Source organism: Pipistrellus hanaki, assembly GCF_964339955.1.
Source record: "Pipistrellus hanaki genome assembly, chromosome: 2".
Classification (NCBI taxonomy): Eukaryota; Metazoa; Chordata; class Mammalia; order Chiroptera; family Vespertilionidae; genus Pipistrellus; species Pipistrellus hanaki.
Window position 1 is genome coordinate 148,331,961 of NC_140504.1, and position 21,610 is coordinate 148,353,570.

At 37.3% G+C, this 21,610-nt stretch overlaps 1 protein-coding gene across 1 annotated transcript; it reads left to right on the plus strand.

Annotated features, from left to right (window-relative positions):
* Window positions 1-8,632: 8,632 nt before the first annotated feature.
* ASB17 (ankyrin repeat and SOCS box containing 17) lies at window positions 8,633-20,862 on the plus strand (the record flags this gene model as incomplete). The annotated part of the gene is made up of 3 exons (XM_084875207.1): window positions 8,633-9,033; window positions 15,702-15,981; window positions 20,656-20,862. 3 exons carry the CDS (start codon window positions 8,633-8,635, stop codon window positions 20,860-20,862), a joined length of 888 nt encoding a protein of 295 aa, XP_084731333.1.
* Between the last annotated feature and the right edge of the window lie 748 nt (window positions 20,863-21,610).

Here is a 21,610-nt window from a genome sequence, read left to right on the forward strand (position 1 = left end):
TTGCACTTTAAAAGAGTGACGGTTATGACATATAAATTATACCTCAATAAAAAATTGTTCATTATACTATTTAGTGTCCATTATGAAAAGGAACCACATGACAGTTGCTTAACCAAAGATCTGGAAACTAATTCCTAAAAATCTAAGAATGCAAAAATAATGTTATGAAAACCTAGAGAAATATATCATTAATTTGTCCCTTATATTTTTCTCTCTTTTAAATGTCAGTTCTCACTTGACTGTTGCTTAAGTGCTAGATCCCAATAATTCCATGTTTGAATTTTTTAAAGATGCTTATTTATTATGATAAATGCTTGATAGAACACACAGATGTAGGACTGACCTCAGCAAGATGTAGAATAGGAAGCACCAGACTCTCCTTCCTACAATGAGACACTGAGATAACAATACCACACCAATTCTTTCTCTTTTGAAATGTATTTTATTGATTTCAGAGAGGAAGGGAGAAGGAAAGGGAGAGATGGAAACATCAATGATGAGAGAGAATCATTGATTGGCTGCCTCCTGCATGCCCCCCACTGTGGAGCCTGCAACCTGGGCATGTGCCCTTAGCCCGTATTGAACCTGGGACCCTTCAGTTCATAGGCTGATGCTCTATTCACTGAACCAAATATACTAGGGCCACACCAGTTCCTTTTGTGGGAAATCCAGTAAACAGTTCAGAGGCTTCTGCACCATAGGTAAGTATGAAATCAGCTACATCAAAGTTAATAGTAAAAATTAGTGGCACCCCTTCTCCATAGTCCCTCCCCTGTCACAGCATGATCAGGAGGAAAGTTAGAGCATGTGTCCAATATTCTGACTTTTCAAGGTGCTAATGAGGGACTGGTTTCCGTCTGGTGTGTCTCAAAGGGCTCACTTCCAATTCATTTATGAGGCCAAAGACAAGAAAGTAAAACTGTAGGCCAATATCCTTGATGGATATAGATGCAAAAAACCTCAGCTAAATAGTAGCAAACTGGATCCAATAGCACATTAAAAGGATTACATACCATAAACAAGTAGGATTTATCCCTGGGATGCAAGAATAGTTCAAAAATCAATTTGTATTATTCACTACTTTAACAGAACAAAGAGGGGAAATCACATATTCATATCAAAAGAGAAAGAAAAAGTATTTGGCAAAATTTAACATACTTTTATGATTAAAAAAAAATAAACTTCAGCAAATTAGGAAGAGGAAGAAATTACCTCAACATAATAAATGCCATATGTTGTGAGTCTTACCAGACTTTTGATTTCAAAGGGCTAAAATTTTCATATATGTACGCATTCTTCTTAAGAAATCATATTTCTAATATGTTTAATGTAAAATATCTGTGTGTCTATTTAAAATTTTTAAGTGTAATACAGTTATACACTGCACAATGATGTTTTGGTCCAGGACAGACGACATATACAACAATGGTTCTATACTGTAATATTGTAATAGAGGTGAAAAATTCCTATTGCCTAGTGATGTCATTGCTCTCCCAATGTTGTAGTGCAAAGATTGCAAAAATCGACAAGGCTGTGGTTGAGATGGCAAATACTTTAACCTAAATGTGGATGAAGATAACATTGAGAAGCTCCTAGAGGTGATTCCTGAAAAATTGACTAAGGAGAACTTGTTGGAACTGGAACAGGAATCCTATCTAATAAAAGAGTAATATGCAGGAGAAACCAAGATGGAGGCATAGGTGAATGCCTAACTGCAGACTCACACAACAATTTCAAAAAAATAGAACTAAAATACAAAATGGACATTATCCAGAACAAATTTTTTTTAAAAAGCTAAAGGAGTTCATCACCGCCAAACCAGAATTATATGAATTGCTGAAGGGGGTTCTTTAGGAAGAGGAAGAAAATAAAGATAAAAATTATGAACAACAAATACATAACTATCAACAAGTGAATCTAAAAACCAAGGGAATTAGAAAACCTGATGAACAATACTAACTGGTGAATATAATAGAATTCTGATTATGGAAGGGAAGTGTTCTGACGATTCTCGGGGAAAAGGGGAGTGGGAGGTGTGGGAAGAGACTGAACATAAACTGTGCACCTATGGATAGGGACAATGGGGGGTGGGGAAAGGGCAGAGGGTAGGGTGGGAACCTGGTGGAGGGGAGCAATGGAAGGGGGAAAAATGAGGAACATTTGTAATAATATGAACAATAAAGATTTATTTTAAAAAATAATAATAATAAAATAAAATCCATAAAAAAAATAAAAAGGAAGTAATATGCAAATTGACCATACCTCTGCTATACCCACAAGCCATGCTGACCAGCCAATCAGGAATGAGTATACAAATTAACCCAACCAAGATGGCTCCAGCCACAGAGAGAGCAGGAGGCTTGGGTTTCCCCAGCAATGGAGGAAGCCAGGCTTTCTGCCTGCCCTGGCTGGCCCAGGTCTCCACTCAAGGCTACAAAGTTTCAATTATAGAAGATAAATAAATTCCAGATACCAAGGCCTCCACTTGGGTTGATGGGGTGTGTGGCCAGCCTGCAAACCACCACAGGCCCCTTGCTCAGGCCGGCCCATGCCCACCTTTATCTGGGACACCCTTCAGGGCAAACCAACTGGCCCCCACCTGGGCACCATGCCTCTATCCTATCTAATCCCATCTAATAAAAGAATCATATGCCAATTGACCATCACTCCAACAAGCAAGGTTGCTGCCCCCATGTGGACACAAGATGGCCACCACAAGATGACCAGCAGGGGAGGGCAGTTGGGAGGGACCAGGCTTGCAAGGGAGGGCAGTTGTGGGTGATCAGGCAAGCAAGGTAGGGCAGTTGAGAGAGACCGGACCTGCAAGAAAGAGAAGTTGGGGGAGATCAAGCCTGCAGGGAAGGGCAGTTAGGGGTAACCAGGAATGCAGGGGAGGGCAGTTAGGGGCAAACAGGCTGGCAAGGGAGCAGTTAAGTATCAATCAGGCTGGCAAGGGAGTGGTTAGGGGGTGATCAGGCTGGCAGGCAGAGGGAGTTAGGGGCAATCAGGAAGGCAGGCAGGCGAGCAGTTGGGAGCCAGCAGTCCTGGATTGTGAGGGGGCCTAAATAGGCAGTCAGACATCCCTTGAGGGGTCCCAGTTTGGAGAGGATGCAGGCTGGGCTGATTATAGATAATCTTCTATAATCATAAAAGTATGTTAAATTTTGCCAAATACTTTTTCTTTCTCTATTGATATGAATTTAGGGCTGAATTTTGTGCAACGGGCCTCTACAGAAGAGGCAAGAGAAAAGGAAATTGCAGGATAAGAACCCCCAAGAAAATCCACAGTGAAGGTTTTAGCAGAAGCTTATGCAGACTTCAACAAGCTCCTGATAAGTTTTAAAACCAGTGACTCCAACCTCAAAAGGTTTTCATTAATAGAGAGGAGTGTTCATGGTGCCTTATCTGCATACAAGCAAACATACGATGAAAAAAAGAAACAAATCAAGTAGACCACCATAGAAATATTTCTGAAAAAAAGTGACACTTCCTCAAAAAGAGCTTCAGGCAGGTTCTTCAGGAGGTATTCCAGAAAAAGGCATTGTTACCATAGGAGAGGACAGCTCCATGGGTGTTATTATTTCTGAAGACCCTCCAATGGGACAGATGTGGAGGTGGAAGACAGTGATATTGATTATCCTGACCCTGTGTAGGCTTAGGCTAATGTTCATGAAAAGCACTTTGTTTTTTAACAGAAAACATTTAAAAGTCTTAAAAAATTAAAAATATTATTATTATAGATAATCTTAATTTAGTGCAGTCTAAGTATACAGTGTTTTTAAAGCCTACAATAGTGTTACAATGTCCTAGGTCTCCACATTCACTCACCACTCACTCGTTATCTCATCCAGTGCAACTTCCAGTCTTCAAACTCCATTTGTGGTAAGCACCCTATACATGTAGCATTTTTTTCATATTTTATATTATAGATATGTTTAGATATACAAATACTTATATCATCATGTTACAATTGCCTATAGTATTCAACACAGTACCATGCTGTACAGGTTTGTAGCTTCGGAACAATAGACTATACCACATAACATAGTTTATGTGTGTAGCAGGCTATACCACCTAGGTTTGTGTAAGTGCACTCTATGATGTTCGCAAAATGAAATCAACTAATGATGCATTTTCCAGTACATAGCTCTGTCGTAAAATGCAGCATGACTGTACTAGATATTTTGTGGTGTCTGTTTCTTCTAGCCACAAATGACTAGCCTGACTGGTAGACATAGTCCCAAGGATGATTCGCATATAAGTTGGCAAGGGATCCATGACTTAAAAATAGCCTCGCTTAAAAATTGAGTTAAAATTTTGAGTGGCTGCCAGGAGGTAGAAACAAGTCTAACAACTGTAGTGCTGTGCAAGCCAAAAGTCTGAGGGAGTCAGAATTGTGAGTCGAAGAATTTCTGGAGTGTTGCTTCAATTCACAAAGAGTAAAAATTCAGTTTACCATGTATTTTAAGACACCCTTTCAAACTTATACAAATCTATACTAATAAAAGGGTAATATACAAATTGGTCACAACGCCCTCACAGTAACAACCAAACAGCAGGCTGTATGGTGTGACCAGGCTGGCAGGGTGGTTAGCGAGGGATGACCAAATGACTGACCAGCAGGCTGCATGAGGTGACCAGGCTGGCAGAGGGGAACAGTGACGGACAACCATGCCAGCAGGGGGGGCATATTCCCTCTTTATTATATAGGACTAGAGTCCCAGTGCATGAAAATTTGTGTATTGGTGTTGGGGGAGGGGGGTGTCCCTCAGCCCAGCCTGTACCTTCTCACAGTCTGGAAGTCCTCGGGGGATGTCCTATGGATGGCATAGGCCTGCTCCCCGAGGAATAGTGCTGCATCCTCTCCCCCATTAACATTCCCTCCTTCTGCCTGCTGGCATGCACCTTGGCTGGCCTGGCACTGCCTGCTCACTGCCCCACCACCTTCCCCCCCCCCCCACTCGTTGTTCCACCATTTGGTCAATTTGCATATTATGATTTTATTATATATGATGTTAAACATGTTTTCAGTGTCATTAGATTTCTAATGATTTTACTAAGGGCTCCCATGAACATAAGAGTATAAGCTACACTCTGCAGCAGATGTTACAGCTACACCAAAGTCTGAAGGCAGTGGAGCAAAAAAACAAAGAATGTGGACTGTGAACTCAGCCTTGGTCCAAATCACTGCTACTCTGGCCAGTGTTTTAACCAATGTAAACCTCAGGTTCCCCAACCATAAAAATGGAGATAAAAGTAGAGAATTATGAGATTAAATGAGAAAATACATATAAAGCACTTCTAATAACATCTAAATACACAATAGTTCAATAAATGTTAGCTATCATTATTAATCAGTAAATTGTCTACTAAATGTGTCTTTGATGTTTACTATTAGTGACTAATTTAAATTAAAAAACAAAACAAAACTAAAGCAGCACCAGTTTGATTTAATATGTTCTAGTTATTATATTCAAAGTGGAAATGATTTGTTTTTTCTGATTTCAAAAATATACCCATTGATATTTAAATCATAAAATTATAAAGAAAAAATCACTCAAATTTATATATGCAGTGATATATATTGTTATTGCTTTAATAATAATACTTCTTTTGAAAAGCAGGATCAATCTACTATCTGTTTATTTCTGGTTTTGAAAAAGTTTAAGTGTAGAGCTGTTGACTAATGAGTTTGCCGACTAATGCCCTAACTCAAAGAAATACTAGTAGCTGAGCAGGAATTTTTGAGCATTTGGGACCTATAAGCTTTTGGCTTACAACACATAGAGGTTAACATGAAATGTATGCTTAGAATATTCAATCTTAAACATTATAAAACATATTAAGATTTTTTTAATCACAATTTTTCAATTATTTGTGTATTATGGTATAGAGCAGTGTTTTTCAACCTTTTTTGGGCAAAGGCACACTTGTTTCATGAAAAAAATCACGAGGCACACCACCATTAGAAAATGTTAAAAAATTTAACTCTGTGCCTATATTGACTATATATAAAGTAATTCTCTTGAATAGGAATCAAATAAACACAAAGAAAGTATTTTATAATTACTTTATTATGAAATATTAAGTAAACAAAATAGTGAAAAATTATAAAATTCTTGTCTTGTCTGCACCTACGGCACACCAGGCAACATCTCGCGGCACACTAGTGTGCCGCGGAACAGCGGTTGAAAAACGCTGGTATAGAGCATCTTTCTTTAAGCCAGTACATTTATTTAAAACCAGAGGCCTAATGCATAAAACTTGTACAAGGGTCTCACTCCCCGCTGCCACCACCACCTCTGCCTCAGCCCCCCGTGGCTTTGTCCAGAAATCATCTGGAAGGATGTCCAGTCTAATTAGCATATTACTCTTTTATTATTATACACTAGTGGCCTGGTGCACGAAATTCATGCACATTAAAAGGGGATTAATTAGATAAAATATTTTAATATTGATATTTGCCCTTTCTCTATAAGTGTCAAAGATAAAAGAAAATTAGTAAAATATTATATATATGAAAATCTTCCTCCTGTCAGAGTCAAGTCTCTGCCCACCCATGTGCGCCTCAAAATCACGCAAGACTCAGACCTGTAGAGCTGTTGTTTCATGATCTCTATTCTATAAACTAGCCATAACAGGGGCAAGATAGCTCTCTGTTTTTGGAGTAACAGAAAGAGTAGAGGTGAAGCCTCTGACATCATCTTTTCTGGGTTCAAATCCCAGCCTTACCACTTACTAGACATATCATCAGCTTCCATATCTGTGACAAAAGAATTAAAGGAGTCTATATATATAAAAACCTAAGCAACCATTCAACCAGTCAACCAGTTGACCAGTTGTTATTATGTCCTCTTACCATCAAGGGGCAGAGGCTCAATGCATAGGATCAGACTCCCTCCTGTCTAGATTGGGTCTGCAAGGATTGGGCCAAAACCAGCTCTCTGACATCCCCCAAGGGGTCCCGGATTGTGAGAGGGAGCAGGCCAGGCCAAGGGACCCCACTGGGGCAGGAATCCATGCACCAGTCCTCTAGTTACTATATAAAATACTTAAACAATTCCTAATATGCAATAAGTAGTGTATAAGAGTTTATTATACACTAGAGTCCCAGTGCATGAATTTGAGCACAGGTGGGGTCCAGCTGGCCTGCCCTGATTGGGGCCAATTGGGGGTGGGGCCACCTGGGGGTGGAGCCTTGGTCGTTTGGCTGGCTGGCCCCGCCCCCTGGATGAACTCCCGGTTGAACTCCTGGTCAAGGGAACAATTTGCATATTAGTCTTTTATTATATAGGATGGACACATAAAGGTACCTATGATTTGCTATTGTTTTAAGAAAAAGCAGCTCATAGAACCAGTTATGTATAATATTATCCCATTTGTATAAAAAGAATAAAGTATATAATGACATATCTTTTTACATATAAGCTTAAAATATTTAAAAGGATATACATAAACCTGTTAATGTGATTATCACAGGAAGGGATTTTTACTGGCTCTATAATGTTTCATTTTTTTACAACCTTCATGTATAGTACTATTAAAAAATCAGTAAAAATAGTTTAATTTAAAAATATGTTTTTGAGGTGAAGAAAATGAAAACAGTATAGGAAAACAACAAAACTATAGGTTTTAAGAAAGATGGCTATAGTTATTCTGTTTTCATGCTATGCTAGGAAAAGAGAACTTTGAGTTTATAGAATTAAATGTAGAATTAGTGAAAATATAGTAAACCCAAAGTTATAACTTCCTTTTCCTATATAAACATCATGTATGTGATTTAAAGAAAAGTAGTGAAAGGAAAAGACAACATTTAAGTGCCTTTAAAGTTACTCATTAATACACCTGAGGTGTTAAATTCAACAGAAAATTAGCTGAAGCATAAACTACTAAGTAAAGATAAAACTATAATATATTTATACTTTTACTGGTGCAAGAGTACCATATAAAGCTTGAAGTGCGTTCAATGCCCAAATGATATGTATTCTAATTTACATTAAAAAATCTCTATAAAATTTTAAATTCTAAAATAAAAATTTGCTCCATACTGTATGATCTCTTTTCTGTCTTAGAATTAATATAGTGCCTATTGGCAGGTTACTTTACATATCTAAACCTCATATTTCTTCAACAATAAAATAGGGGAAATATTCCATGAGTAGTGAGTGAGACCAGGCAGTACGCATGCAGAACATGAAAACAACAGTCTTAGCCATTCTCATTGTATCATCTCTGTGTTGACATGATAACCTAAAAGAATAATCAACCTGATTAGTAATTTATTGTCTAATATATAGACTGCCCTTGATACTAGTTTGAAATGACTTCTTAGAACACTAAGATATCATATCTTAGCTCTCACACGTAGCATATCTGTCCAATATCTCTCTCAAATGTCACCAGTTACATATTATAATATCCCAAGTTCCTGACCTATGCTGATGACAGATCTCCACCTATTGTGATGTCATCCAGTAGTTCATGGTAACAATTCATATGGTAATTTTTCTGGCCACAGTTTAAGGGTACTTCCTGTTTGTGGAGTAAAGCCTACCCCATTATCAAAGATGTAACTGAAGGATTACAGTATGCCTTCCTGTGATTTTATTACTATACCATTGCCTAAGTAGCAATGAGTAAATCTTCTAAATTATGTCGTAAGACTACTTGTCCAAGAAGCAATATATTCTGCAATCTTGTTGACAAAATTGTTAAGAGACCATCCTTGCAGTTTTTGGGTCAATGGGGATATCACTGTTATGAACCTAGAATTTATAGAACACTGGCAAAAATTCTGAGGTACGTCGACTTGGATGGGTTTGACATACTACTCACGGATTACATCGCATTTGTGGAAAAATCAGGATACCGTTTTGAACTGAATTTTAATCTTGAATTTACTGAAATATGTGTGAATACAATTCTGTACTGGGTTTTTGCCAGAAAAGGTAATCCTGACTTTGTGGAATTGCTTCTTAAGAAGACAAAAGACTATGTTCAAGATAGAAGTTGTAACCTGGCACTGATATGGAGGTAATAATCTCATGTTTTCACCATAAAAGAAAATTGCTATTTAGGAAATTATATTACTTTTTCTAAAATGCATATGCATAGTGGCTATATATACATATGGATAAGAAATCTTGACTTGAATGCTCATTTGTTCACTCCTTCATTCCTTCCTTTTCTTATTCAATAAAATTTTACCTATATGTATATTAGTATGTACCAGTAAATTACTAGTGGTTCTGCTTTATAAAGCTTATATGTTAATGCTCCAGGTAATGCAATGATAGACAACTTAGATTTCTCTAAGTAGACAAGAATACTGTAAACCAAGAATGTATATCTATAGTATGTATATAAATGAACTTTTTAAAAGAAATTGACTTTCAAAAAATAATTTAGAATATACACACAAATTCACCTAGTAATACTTATTAAACACACTTATTCCTTCTTTGTATGTTTAACATTGATATATTTGACTCCAAATTCCCCATAATTGAACACAATGAAAGCCAAATACCTGCTTTAGTCTGTTATAGAACAAACTTTCACACAGTCAGAACCTGTCAATCTAGCTATTAAACACTAAGGAGGATCTTGTAAAAATAAATCTCCAAAGTGATCTCTTTGCAGAATCCATAACATAGAGTCTCAAGTTACTTAACTTGCACTAACTCCAGTTTGTGCTCTAGTTTTAGGTATTGGATTTATTAGATGTGCATTTGTTCATTCATTCAAAATCATTTATCATCTTACTAGTGTGATGCACTGTACTAGGCACCAGAGATAGAAGCATGTATACAACAAAAAACAACACAAAGTCAGTTAAAGACTAAACCAATTTAGATTCCACCTGAAGTTGAGCTATTTTATCAATTGTGTATCACTGTGGTATTGGAAGACTGGATTTCTTTCTTTAATGACCACCCAAATACAGGAACTGATAGCTCTGGTATGCAATACCAGTAATAAAACCCTAAAATAGCACTTTTGGTTGTTTTAAGGACTACTATATTTGTAACTACAGCAGAGATCAGCAGCCTCTAATATGGAGTGCACTAGCTGATGTTTCTCTTTTTCTTTACATCCCATATCTTATCTGTCAGGATATCTGTTAGTTCTACTTTCAAACAAGATACAGAATATAACCACCTCCACTGTTATTACCTTGTACCAAACTAAATTATTTCCCTCCTTTTATTCCATAACAAATTTTCAACAAACATAAGATCATGTTGGGTTTTTTTACTCAAAATATCCAATGGCTCCTCCATTCCTTCCTATCCAATAAAACAGTAATATGCAAATTAACCATCACTCTACTATACCCACAAGCCATGCCCACTGGCCAATCAGAGCAAGTATGCAAATTAACCCAACCAAGATGGTTGTGGTCACTGAGTGAGCAGGAGGGAGGCTTGGGTTTCCCTGGCGATGGAGGAAGCCAAGCTTTCCACACACCCTGGTGGGCCCAGGCCCCCACTTAAGGGTACAAACTTTCAATTATATAAGATAAATAAATTCCAACAGAAATGGCAGCAGAGAGCAGGAGGCTAGGGTTGCCCTCTGCAATGAGGAAGCCAAGTTCCTGCAGCCATGGCCAGCCCAGGCCTCTGTTTAAGGCTACAATTTTTCAATTATAGAAGATAAAAAAATCCCAGATACCAGGGTCTCTATTTGGGTCACCAGGGGGCTTGGCCAGCCTAAAAGCCACCATAGGTCCCTCGCCCAGGCCACCCCACACCCCAAGGGAATGCCCACCATAGGCCCCTCGCCCAGGCCACCCCACACCCCAAGGGAATGCCCACCCTTCAGGGCTAAAGCTGGCCCCCACCCATGCACCAGCCCTCTATCCTATCTAATAAAAGAGTAGTATGGAGATTGACCATCACTCCAACACACAAGATGGCTGCCCCCATGTGGACACAAGATGGCCAGCAGGTGAGGGCAGTTGGGAGGGACCAGGCCTGCAAGAGAGGGCAGTTGTGGGTGATCAGACCAGCAGGGAAGGGCAGATGGGAGGGACCAGGCCTGCAAGGGAGAGTAGTTGGGGGAGATCAAGCCTGCAGGGGAGGGCAGTTAGGGGTGACCAGGCTGGCAGAGGAGGGAAGTTGGGGGTGAACGGGCCTGCAGGGAAGGGCAGTTGTGGGGGGGGGGGGGGGACCAGGCCTGCAGGGGAGGGCAGTTAGTGGCAAACAGGCTGACAGGGGAGCAGTTAGGCATCAATCAGGCTGGCAAGGGAGTGGTTAGGGTGTGATCAGGCTGGAAGACAAAAGTGGTTAGGGGCAATCAGGAAGGCTGGCAGAAGAGCAGTTGGGATCCAGCAGATCTGGATTGTGAAAGAGATGTCCGACTGCCTGTTTAGGCCCAATTCTACTGGGATCAAGCCTAAACGGGCAGTCGGACATCCCCGAGGGGTCCTAGATTGGAGAGGGTGCAGGCTGGGCTGAGGGACAACACTCCCCTGTGCATGAAATTTGTGTATTAGGCCTCTAGTTTATAATAAAAATTAAGTTCTTACAGCAATCTACAAGGCTCCATCAGATGTGACATCCCATGACCTCTGTGTTCATTTCCTACTATTCCCACCCTATTTACTTTTTCAGCCACACTGGCTCCCTCACTCTTCTTCCACCACTCCAGGTACACTCTCCTGCCTTAGGGTCCTTAAATATCCAATGGCTAACTCCAGCTCCTTCTTCTTTATCCAAATGGCATCATTCTGCTATGCCCTCTCTTATCACCCCATTTAAAACTGGAAAATGTCCTCACTGCACCCTCCTGCACATCCATATTTCTTATCCTGCTCTACTTTTTCTTTTCCCATAGTACTTATCAAACCTTCTAACATTATAAAATTTGCTTATTTGCAATGTTCATTTGGCATTGGGTTACCCCTCCCTACAGTATAATCAAAATAGGAGGCATCTTTGTGTTGTTGATTCATGTATCCTAAGCACCCAAAACACTGCTGGCATATAGTACCTATTCAATAAGTATGTTGAGTAAATTAGTAAACAGTAGTTGAAGTTATAGCAATAGATGAAATTGCCTGAGAACAATTAGTCAAATGAAAATCAGTGGAAAGGCCATATCTATTTGGATGTGGAGGGCAGAGAAAGAGGAACCAGTGAAAGAGGGCTGAGAATAGTCAACTGTCTTAAATATCAAAGATAAACTTAAAAGAAACATCTATTGAATTTACCAGCTCAAAACCAAAGAAGGAATAGTAAAAGAAAATTTAGAAATAATTATTATGGCTTCAAAACAAAATCATTCTCTGCATGTCTACATGGAAATATTATGCCCCATTTCATAAGCATGTGTGACAGGTTTTCAGATACAGAGAGTTCAGTTCATTAACCTCACATTTAAAAAAGGATTCCTGCTTTGCTTGCTTCACTTCATCCATATAAGTACTATTATAATTAACTGTCAGTACAGATTAAGCAAATTTTGGTTAATAGTAACATGCTCTTTAAACATGAGGATTAATCATATGTCATTTGGGTACAGATTAGACTTTTAAATCTCATTTTAAACTTACTTGAGTTTTAGTTTGGTTTTCAACATTTTTGGTCCAAGGTATCTTTTTATTTATAAGACTCAAATATCTTCTTAAGAGTTAGCAACATGAATAAACTAGATTGTTTTTGAAAATCTTAAATGATTGCACTTAATTAAAAATCTTGTTAGGTCTGAAAGCTACAGAATAGATTATAGATTTAAGGAACACATGACCATATAGACACACACAAACACACACCCACACACCACACACATATACATATATATTAGAGATAACAGTGAAACAAATAAATTAAAAAATTTATGTGTCTACTATGGGCCAAGGTTTGTTCTAGGCATTCAGGAATATAGGGATATAATGGTAGACTAAAACAGACAAAAAGGATTGCTGTTGTGTAGCTTAAATGTGTATAGTTCATCTTGCTCACTCATTTATTTTTTAAGAGAAAATTAAAGATTAAAAATGTCCAAAGTGATAAGGGCTTAATGGAAGTATGCACAAAGTTCCATGAGGATAAGAGGAAGGTTAAGTAATCAAATAAGACTTCACAAAAGTGTTTATTAGACAGTGCCTTATACAATGAGCAAAATAGAATTTAAAAGGGGGGAAAACATATAAATCAAAGAAATGTGAGACAGTTGGATGCAATGGTGCTTGGGGAAAGTGAATATCAATAAGCAGGATAAGAATACTAAAGGAGAAGTAGTTTAGGAGTTCAATTTTGGATCTGTGTTGGAAGTACTTGTGAAAAAGATGAAATGTCTAATACAATATTGACCTGGAGACAATTTCAGGAGAGAGTGCATATATAGTATTTGTATACACAGAGCTTAAAAGGCTATAGATATACAATGAGCAGAGTTATGACAAAAACCCACTTCTTTTAAAAAATATTTTTATTGATTTCAGAGAGGAAGGAAGAGGGATAAGAGATGTAAACATCAATGGTGAGAGAGAATCACTGATTGGCAGCCTCCTGCACACCCCCACTGGAGATAAGCCCACAATCCCAGAATGTGCCCTGACCAGAAATTGAATCGTGACCTCCTGGTTCATAAGTCAATGCTCAACCACTGAGCCACGTCAGCTGGTTTACCCACTTTTTAATTTCTAAACTGCTGCTCTGCACTGCACCATTCTATTATTGTTTTGTTTAAATCACAAAATCTTGTCATGTTAGAGCTCAATGAAGCTTTGGAGATAAAGTAGTTGGCTTAGTGATTTTTGAACTTTACTTTTTGGAGGTCCTGATGGAATCATCACAGAGGAGGTCTCTAAGACCCCCCAGTACATTTCAACCAGAGAACTTATCTAATACAAAATATTAATTTTTATATAGGTAATTCAAGTACAACAATTCTCCAACGTTGGTTTATGAAACATTCTTTCCAATCTTTTTGTTGGCAAATGTCTACTAATTCTTCCGGTATTAGCTCCAGAATAAGCTAGAGCATGACTATTCCAGTAGAGTAAGTGCCCTTCCTCAATGCTTCTAGAGTGCCCCAACCATGCTTCTATCATAGTAACTATAACCCTTCATTATATTTATTGAATTACTGTCTGTTTCCCTTACTAGACTGTAATAAATATCTTAATACCAAGACTATATCTTTCTCTCTGCATACCTATTACGCAGTATACTCTAGATAAGCAAGTATTAAATGAATTAAAGAATGAACAAACTAATATATAAATGCAAAAGGAAACTGAGACCCAAAGAGGTTGACTTACTCAACATCATACTAGCTAGTTAGGAGAAGCAAAACCTAGAACCTAGAGCCCTTAATCTACATTTTTATGGCATTATACCTTGTTACCTCCCATCTTAATTAAGTATATGCAATCTTAAAATTCCCTCTTTTAAATAATGCTTTCCTTGTTCTGCATAATTGCCCAAAACCAGAATTTATAGTTTGTATACTATTCTGCAGAATATATTAGTATTTTATTAGACTAATCAAGAGAAACCAGTGACAAGATGCATGAATAAAATTTGCCTTTCTTTAACCCTAAAAGTCATCTTTACTTGGCCAAATTAAGGCCTAATAAAATAAAATACCCTGTGGTTGGTTCTACTATGTCCTACCTATATATGGAGACCAATTCAACAGCAAACATAAATATCTTTAAATGAAACAAGTGCAAGATTCTAAATGTAGAAACAGAAATTTTCATTTTTGTCATAGGGAAGGGAAATTTTCAAGTCTAGTCATCATGAAGCCTATCAGGAAAACAAGATTGCAGAGGACTTCCATAACTTTACTAAAGAACAAAAATAAAATTCTGCCCTGGAAGGATCTGACATGGCATTTACATTTCTTAAACTTATAAATATCAATTCTAATTTTATTAAAGTGAAAAAGAGTTAAAGTAGTTGCACTTATTCCTCTTCATCCAATATTTAAACTCAATTCAAGCACAACTCTCAAATATAATCGAGAACAATAAAAACAAACAAAAATATATCAAAATGGTCACATAATTCTGTGATATTAATAAAGTGAAATAAAAAGCCTTTCTCCCTTTTCCATTTTAGATTTCCTAGAGCTGCACCAGTTTTATAATACTTGCTCTAATCACAATGGATTTCTCAAATGAGAAACAGAATTACTGTTACTAAAAGTAAAACTTCCTACACATTGCAAATCTTTAGTTTGTTTGTTCTTACAAGAGTAAAGGGGCCTTGCATAAACCGGTTTGGCTCAATGGATAGAGCGTCGGTCTGCGGACTGAAAGGTCCCGGATTCGATTCCGGTCAAGGGCATGTACCTTGGTTGCAAGCACATCCCCAGTAGGGGGTGTGCAAGAGGCAGCTGATCAATGATTCTCTCTCATCGATGTTTCTAACTCTCTATCCCTCTCTCTTCCTCTCTGTAAAAAATCAATAAAATAAAATAAAAAAGATCATATGAATTTAAAAAAAAAAAAGAGTAAAAGGACCTTAAGTATGTAATAGAAGTTTTCTTATTTCTTTAATCTTGAGTATATTCTAGATTAATAGAGCAGAAAACTAAGATATATTCTTTATAAAGTTATGTGAACTTTAATACATTTAATATATCAGTGAGTACTACTATTTTCCTATTATTGTTAAGACAAAGTGTTTACCATATCTCTTAGTTCTCTATATTCAGTGAGGTTCATTTGTTTGTTTGATTCACAGAACTTTCACACCAGTATACTGCCCAAGCCCACTAAGTGGCATCACACCTCTACTTTACGTAGCTCAGACAAGACAATCCAGCATCTTAAAGATACTCCTGCAATATGGAATCTTAGAAAGAGAAAAAAACCCTATCAACATTGTGTTAACAATATTGCTCTACCCTTCAAGAGTGAGAATAATGGTTGATCATGAATTGGTAGATATCCAGGAAGATGCAAAAACATGTTTAGTGCTATGTTCCAGAGTGCTTTCTGTCATTTCAATCAGAGAAATACAGGTAAGAAAAATATCGTTCTTTGGGTTTGGGCTCAACTGTTGATCAATTTTAAGATAAAATTGTGAGGCAAAAATTAGGTTAATTTTTAATCTATGGATTGTATCCATTGAAAAATTAATCATTGAGTATCTAGACTAATGAAAGAGAAAATGTAAATTGACCATACCTCCACAATGCCCACTAGACAATCAGAAGTGAGTAACTTGCCAAAGACCCAGGCTGCTGAGAGCCTGTAGGCCCGCATGCAGGCCCTAAGTGGCAGGGGTCCCAGAATGCCCCAGCCACTTCTGGCCTACGGGCCTTGTCACTGAGGGGGTAGGGCAGCAGAGGCTTGAGCAGGGCCAGAAATGAGGGACTGGGTGCCAGCATCGGCTTGCCAGCAGTCCTGCCTCTGCATGTGAGCTACAGAGGAAACACCTTTTCTGACCACACATTGGCTAACCTCCCTGTATGCCACTGGTAATGTTCTTGGTAACTTGGGTAATAAGAATCCAAAAAGGTGATCCATGGTTTTTCCACCACACTTCTGGAGGAAAAAAACAAAGGTCTGCTGCTGGAGAGCTAAGAAATGTCATATCCTGCCCTAGCTAGTTTGGTTCAGTGGATAATGCCTAGGCCTGCCAACTGCAGGGTCCAGGTTTGATTCTTATCAAGGGCATATACCTAGGTTACAATGCTCCTCCCTGGCCGGGGGACAGGCCAGGGCTCATGAAAGAGGCAACCAATCAAAGTGTCCCTCTCACATTGATGTTTCTGTTTTTTCCTCTCTCTTCCACACTCTCTAAAAATCAATGAAAACATATCCTCAGGTGAGGATAAAAAATTAAAAAAGAAAGAAATGTCATATCCTATGAAAGACACATCTTGAAAATGCCTAAAGAAAATTGTCATTTTTTCATGGTGAAGGGACTGGAATTTGTGTTGATCAAAACACCTTGGCAGCTGCGATGGCTGGCAGTGGCTGCAGCAGTCGGTTGATGGGGCTGGTGCCTTCCCCTGATCAGTCTGGTTGTCTCTCACAGAGGGAGTGGGCCTAATCTGTCAGTAGGACATCCCCTGAGGGCTCCCAGTCTGTGAAAGGGGGCAAGCTGGGCTGAGGGGTCCCTCCCCAAGTGCACACATTTAATGCACCAGGCCCCCAATATGCTTATAAGTTACAATTAGACAAAATTCAAATTTTCTCCAATATCAGTCCTTTATTTCATAATTTTGTCTTCTAAATATAAATATAGTTTATAGTTTATTTTTGTAGTTACTAAGTAAATGTATGTTAATATTACATTTTAATTACATGAAAACCTATATTTATTAGGATTTCTATGTTTCTTAAAAACACAATAAATTAAAATTTTAACAAACTTTTCCCCCCAATAGAATATTTTCAATGAGATTTACATTTCTCTCAAACTACAATCAGATTTTTTACAATCAGGATATAATTTTTTCTTTTCAAAATCTCAAAATAATTTTTAACATAAAAATATAAAGGTTTAGATCATATCAATTGATGCAGAAGAAGCATTTGACAAAATCTAGCACCCTTTTCTTTTAATAAAAACTATCAGCAAAGTGGGAATAGAGGGATCATACCTCAACATAATAAAAGTCTTATATAGCAAACCTATAGCCTATAGCCATCCTCATATTTAATGGGCAAATACTAAAACCATTTCCCCTAAAAACAGGAACAAAATAGGGATATTCACTTTCATCACTACTGTCCAACATAGTTTTGGAAGTGCTAGTCATAGCAATCATACAAGAAGAAGAAATAAAAAGTATTCAAATTGGAAAAGAAATAAAATTGGCATTATTCTCAGATGACATGATATTGTAAATAGAAAACCCTAAAGAATACATAAAAACTACAAGATTTAATAAATGAATTTGAAAACATAGCAGGATACAAAATTAACATCCAGAAATCTATGAAATTTTTATACAGCAACAATGAATTCACAGAAAGAGAAACTAAAAAAAAATTAAAATAAATAAAATCCCATTTACCATTGCAACAAAAAAATTAAGATGCCTATGAATAAACTTAACTAAGGAGGTCAAAGGTGTGCACTCTGAAAACTACAGGACATTGAAAAAGAAGATAGAGCAAGATATAAACAAGTGGAATAATATATCATATTTATGGAATGGTAGAATCAACATGATTAAAAGGTCCATATTACCCAAAGCAATTTATAGATTCAGTGCAACCCCAACTAAAATACCATATTTCACAGACCTAGAACAAACTCTCCAAAATTCATTTGAATAAAAAAGAGACCCTGAATAACCACAGCAATCCTGAGAAAGAAGAACAAAGTTGGAAGGATCACAATACCAGATATCAAGCTATATTACCAAGCCACTGTTCTCAAAACTGCCTGGTAATGGCATAAGAACAGACATATAAGCCAATGGAACTAAACAGAGAACCCATAAATCAACCCAAGCCATTAATTATGCTCAATTAATATTTGACAAAGGAGGCAAGTGCATATAATAGAATCAAGACAGTCTCTTCAAGAAGTGGTGTTAGGAAAATTGGACCGATACATGCAAAAAGATGAAATTATATTACCAACTTATACCATATACAAAAATAAACTCAAAATGGATAAAAGAATTAAATGTAAGATGGGAAACCATAAAAATCGTAAAAGAATCCATAGGCAGCAAAATATCAAACGTATCTCATAACAATGTAGTTAACCCATACATCTATGGCAAATGAAACTAAGGAGAAAATAAACAAATGGGATCACATCAAAATAAGAAGTTTCTGCTCAGCAAAAGAAACTATCAACCAAATGAAAAGGGAACCCACTACATGGGAGAAAATATTTGCTGATGTTACATTCAATTAAGGCTTAATCCACAAATTTATAGGGAACTTATACAACTTAACAAAATGAAGATAAACAATCCAATCAAAAAAATAGACAAAGGACCTATAATAAATAGGCACTTTTCTTTTTTTCCTTTTTTAAATTTAAATTCTTTATTGTTGAAAGTATTACATATGTCTCCTTTTTCCCTCATTGGCTTTTCCCCAGCCACTCTCACCCCAGCACATGCCCTCACCCCACTATTGCCCCTACTTTATTGGTATTTTGTTTTTTGTTTTTTCTTAAGTGTTAACAGTACACATCAATCAACCATGCCTTTGGCAACTGTAAAGAAAGCAAACTGGTCAAATTATTTTGGCACCAATTTTTAAAACAAAATCAATTAAAAATTTCTGCATCTTCAGTAACTTGCTAGTCCTCAACCAGTGTTAGTCCTGCACAATTATTATAGAAAAATAAAATCTCAACAAATTCCATGAATGCTATTTCTTAGGTACAATCAAACTAGAAAAGTACTAGGATAGAGTGAGTTGATCAAAATTTGTATTTGCCTGAGGGGCAAAAAGATTATAGTTGGGTTCTAATCAATTACATTTTAATAAGCTAAAGTAGCACTAAGCAAGATGGCGAAAGATGGCATAGACACTGGCTTAAAGAACACTTTAAATGCCCCTACTTTGCATTTCCATGCTTCCTAGTACTGTAGTTTCCCCTATTGAGGCCTACATATTTTATGGTAAACATATTTTTAAATGGTTTTACCTCTGGGCCACAGTCCTGTCATCACAGACTATGTCTATTTTGTGTACCAAAGCACCGAGCTCAGTTGTAGCATATACTAAATTCTCTTTTAATAACCAAGTATTGAATAATGAAAAATTATCTTATCATTTAAGTAAAGTATTATATAGTCTGTGGGGTATAGGTTCTACTGGAGAAATGTCTGCAACACAGTAATACTTTTAATTCTAAGCCAACCTACTGTTGTTTGGTTTCTAGAATTAAATCTCTAAAAGGATACCTTAACTGAAACTTTGAGACTTAATCTTTTCATATGGATTAGCCTCCTGTTAGGTCTTCTTGTATGAAGTTGTACTCTATAATTATTAGAACCATTTGAGGGAACTTTTAGGATTTATGTTGTCTGTGCCTAAACCCAGATCAACTGAATCAGAATTGCTGAAGTAGAACCTTAGCACTGATATATCTTAAAGTTTCCTAGATAATACTAGTGGATATCCAAGTTGACAACACTACTCTAGAAGATGCTAATGCAAATGTGTATTTCACAAGTTAAAGGAAAACAAATACCTTATGTCTCACTTACATGTGGAATCTAATGAACAAAATAGTTAAAAAAGGCATGGATACATGAAACACACTATCAGTTCTCAGAAGGGAGGAGGAAAAGGGGACTAGATGAAAGAAGGTGAAGAGATTAGTCAAAGGATATATATGCATAACCTATAGACAGATAAGAGTATGGTGATGGTCAGAGAGAAGGGGGGCAGAGGCTGGGTGGAGGTGGGGATAGGGGGAAAATGGGGACATCTGTAAAAACAAATGTATGATCTGTCTAAGATTAAAAACATATACAGATTCACAGTTGTAAGAAATAATGTGTGTGTCCACATATTAAAATGTTAATATAGTTGTAAGACTGAAATGGGAACAAAAATGTTTTCCTCTGGTAAAAATGCTTTAGAAAAAATATTACAAGAGTCATATAAATTTAAAATATAGTTTGTTAATTTAAATAGAAACGCTAATAACTTGAATTAATCCAATGATTAACATTACAAAATTAAAATGTTTCCCTTTTCTTCAGACGCAGCTAAGTCTAGGAAGACGCCCAATTATTTCAGATTGGTTCGACTACATACCTTCAACGAGATACAGGGATCCATGTGAACTATCACATCTTTGCAGAATAACCATCAGGTCTCAACTACTTACCAACAACATGCTCCCAAATGGGATATTCTCACTTCCAATTCCTGTTCGTCTACAGAATTACCTGAATTTAGAAAGTTAACACGTGCTTTTCCTGAGTTCTTTAAGGATGCTCACCATTGTACGACTTAGAAGTTAATAAACTGTTAACCTCATGCAAATTTTGATCGCATTAAATATTCACACAACACTCTGAGCCAATTTCAAACCAACATATAGCTCTTCCCATTACCTTTTTATACTTTGGAAGAAATACATGCATTTTATTTATATACTAGAGGCCCAGTGCACAAATGCGTGCATGGGTGGGGTCCAGCAAGCCCACCCCATGGGGGCAAATTGGGGCCTGGCCAGTCGGGGGGTACATAGGCAGTTGGCCAGCCTGCCACACCCGCAATTAGGCAGGAGGACAGTGGGGAGCTGGGCCAGCCAGTGTGAGGGGCCAAGGGAGGTTGTGCAGACCCACTGAGGCCCCAATCAGGCCGGTTGGCTGCCACAGTGCATGTCATAGCAACTGGTCATTCTGGTTGTTCCATTGTTCTGGTCATGTGGCTTTTATATATATATAGATATTTACCCTGTTAGTCCACTCTTAACCTTAGAGCATTTTTGCCTTAGAGCATTCTTGCTACTTGTGGAAATTTTGGTCATGTTAATGTTCTGAATTCTCAAGCTCTTTTTATTAGCATGTAGTAAGCAAGGTAAATAGTACTTTTATAATATACAATCATATTAACATATTTATTTACTAAGCTATTTTGCAACTAAAATATTATAGTTGGCAGTAAAGAATAATCAAGGAAATTAAGATGTAATGCCTTCCTTGAGAA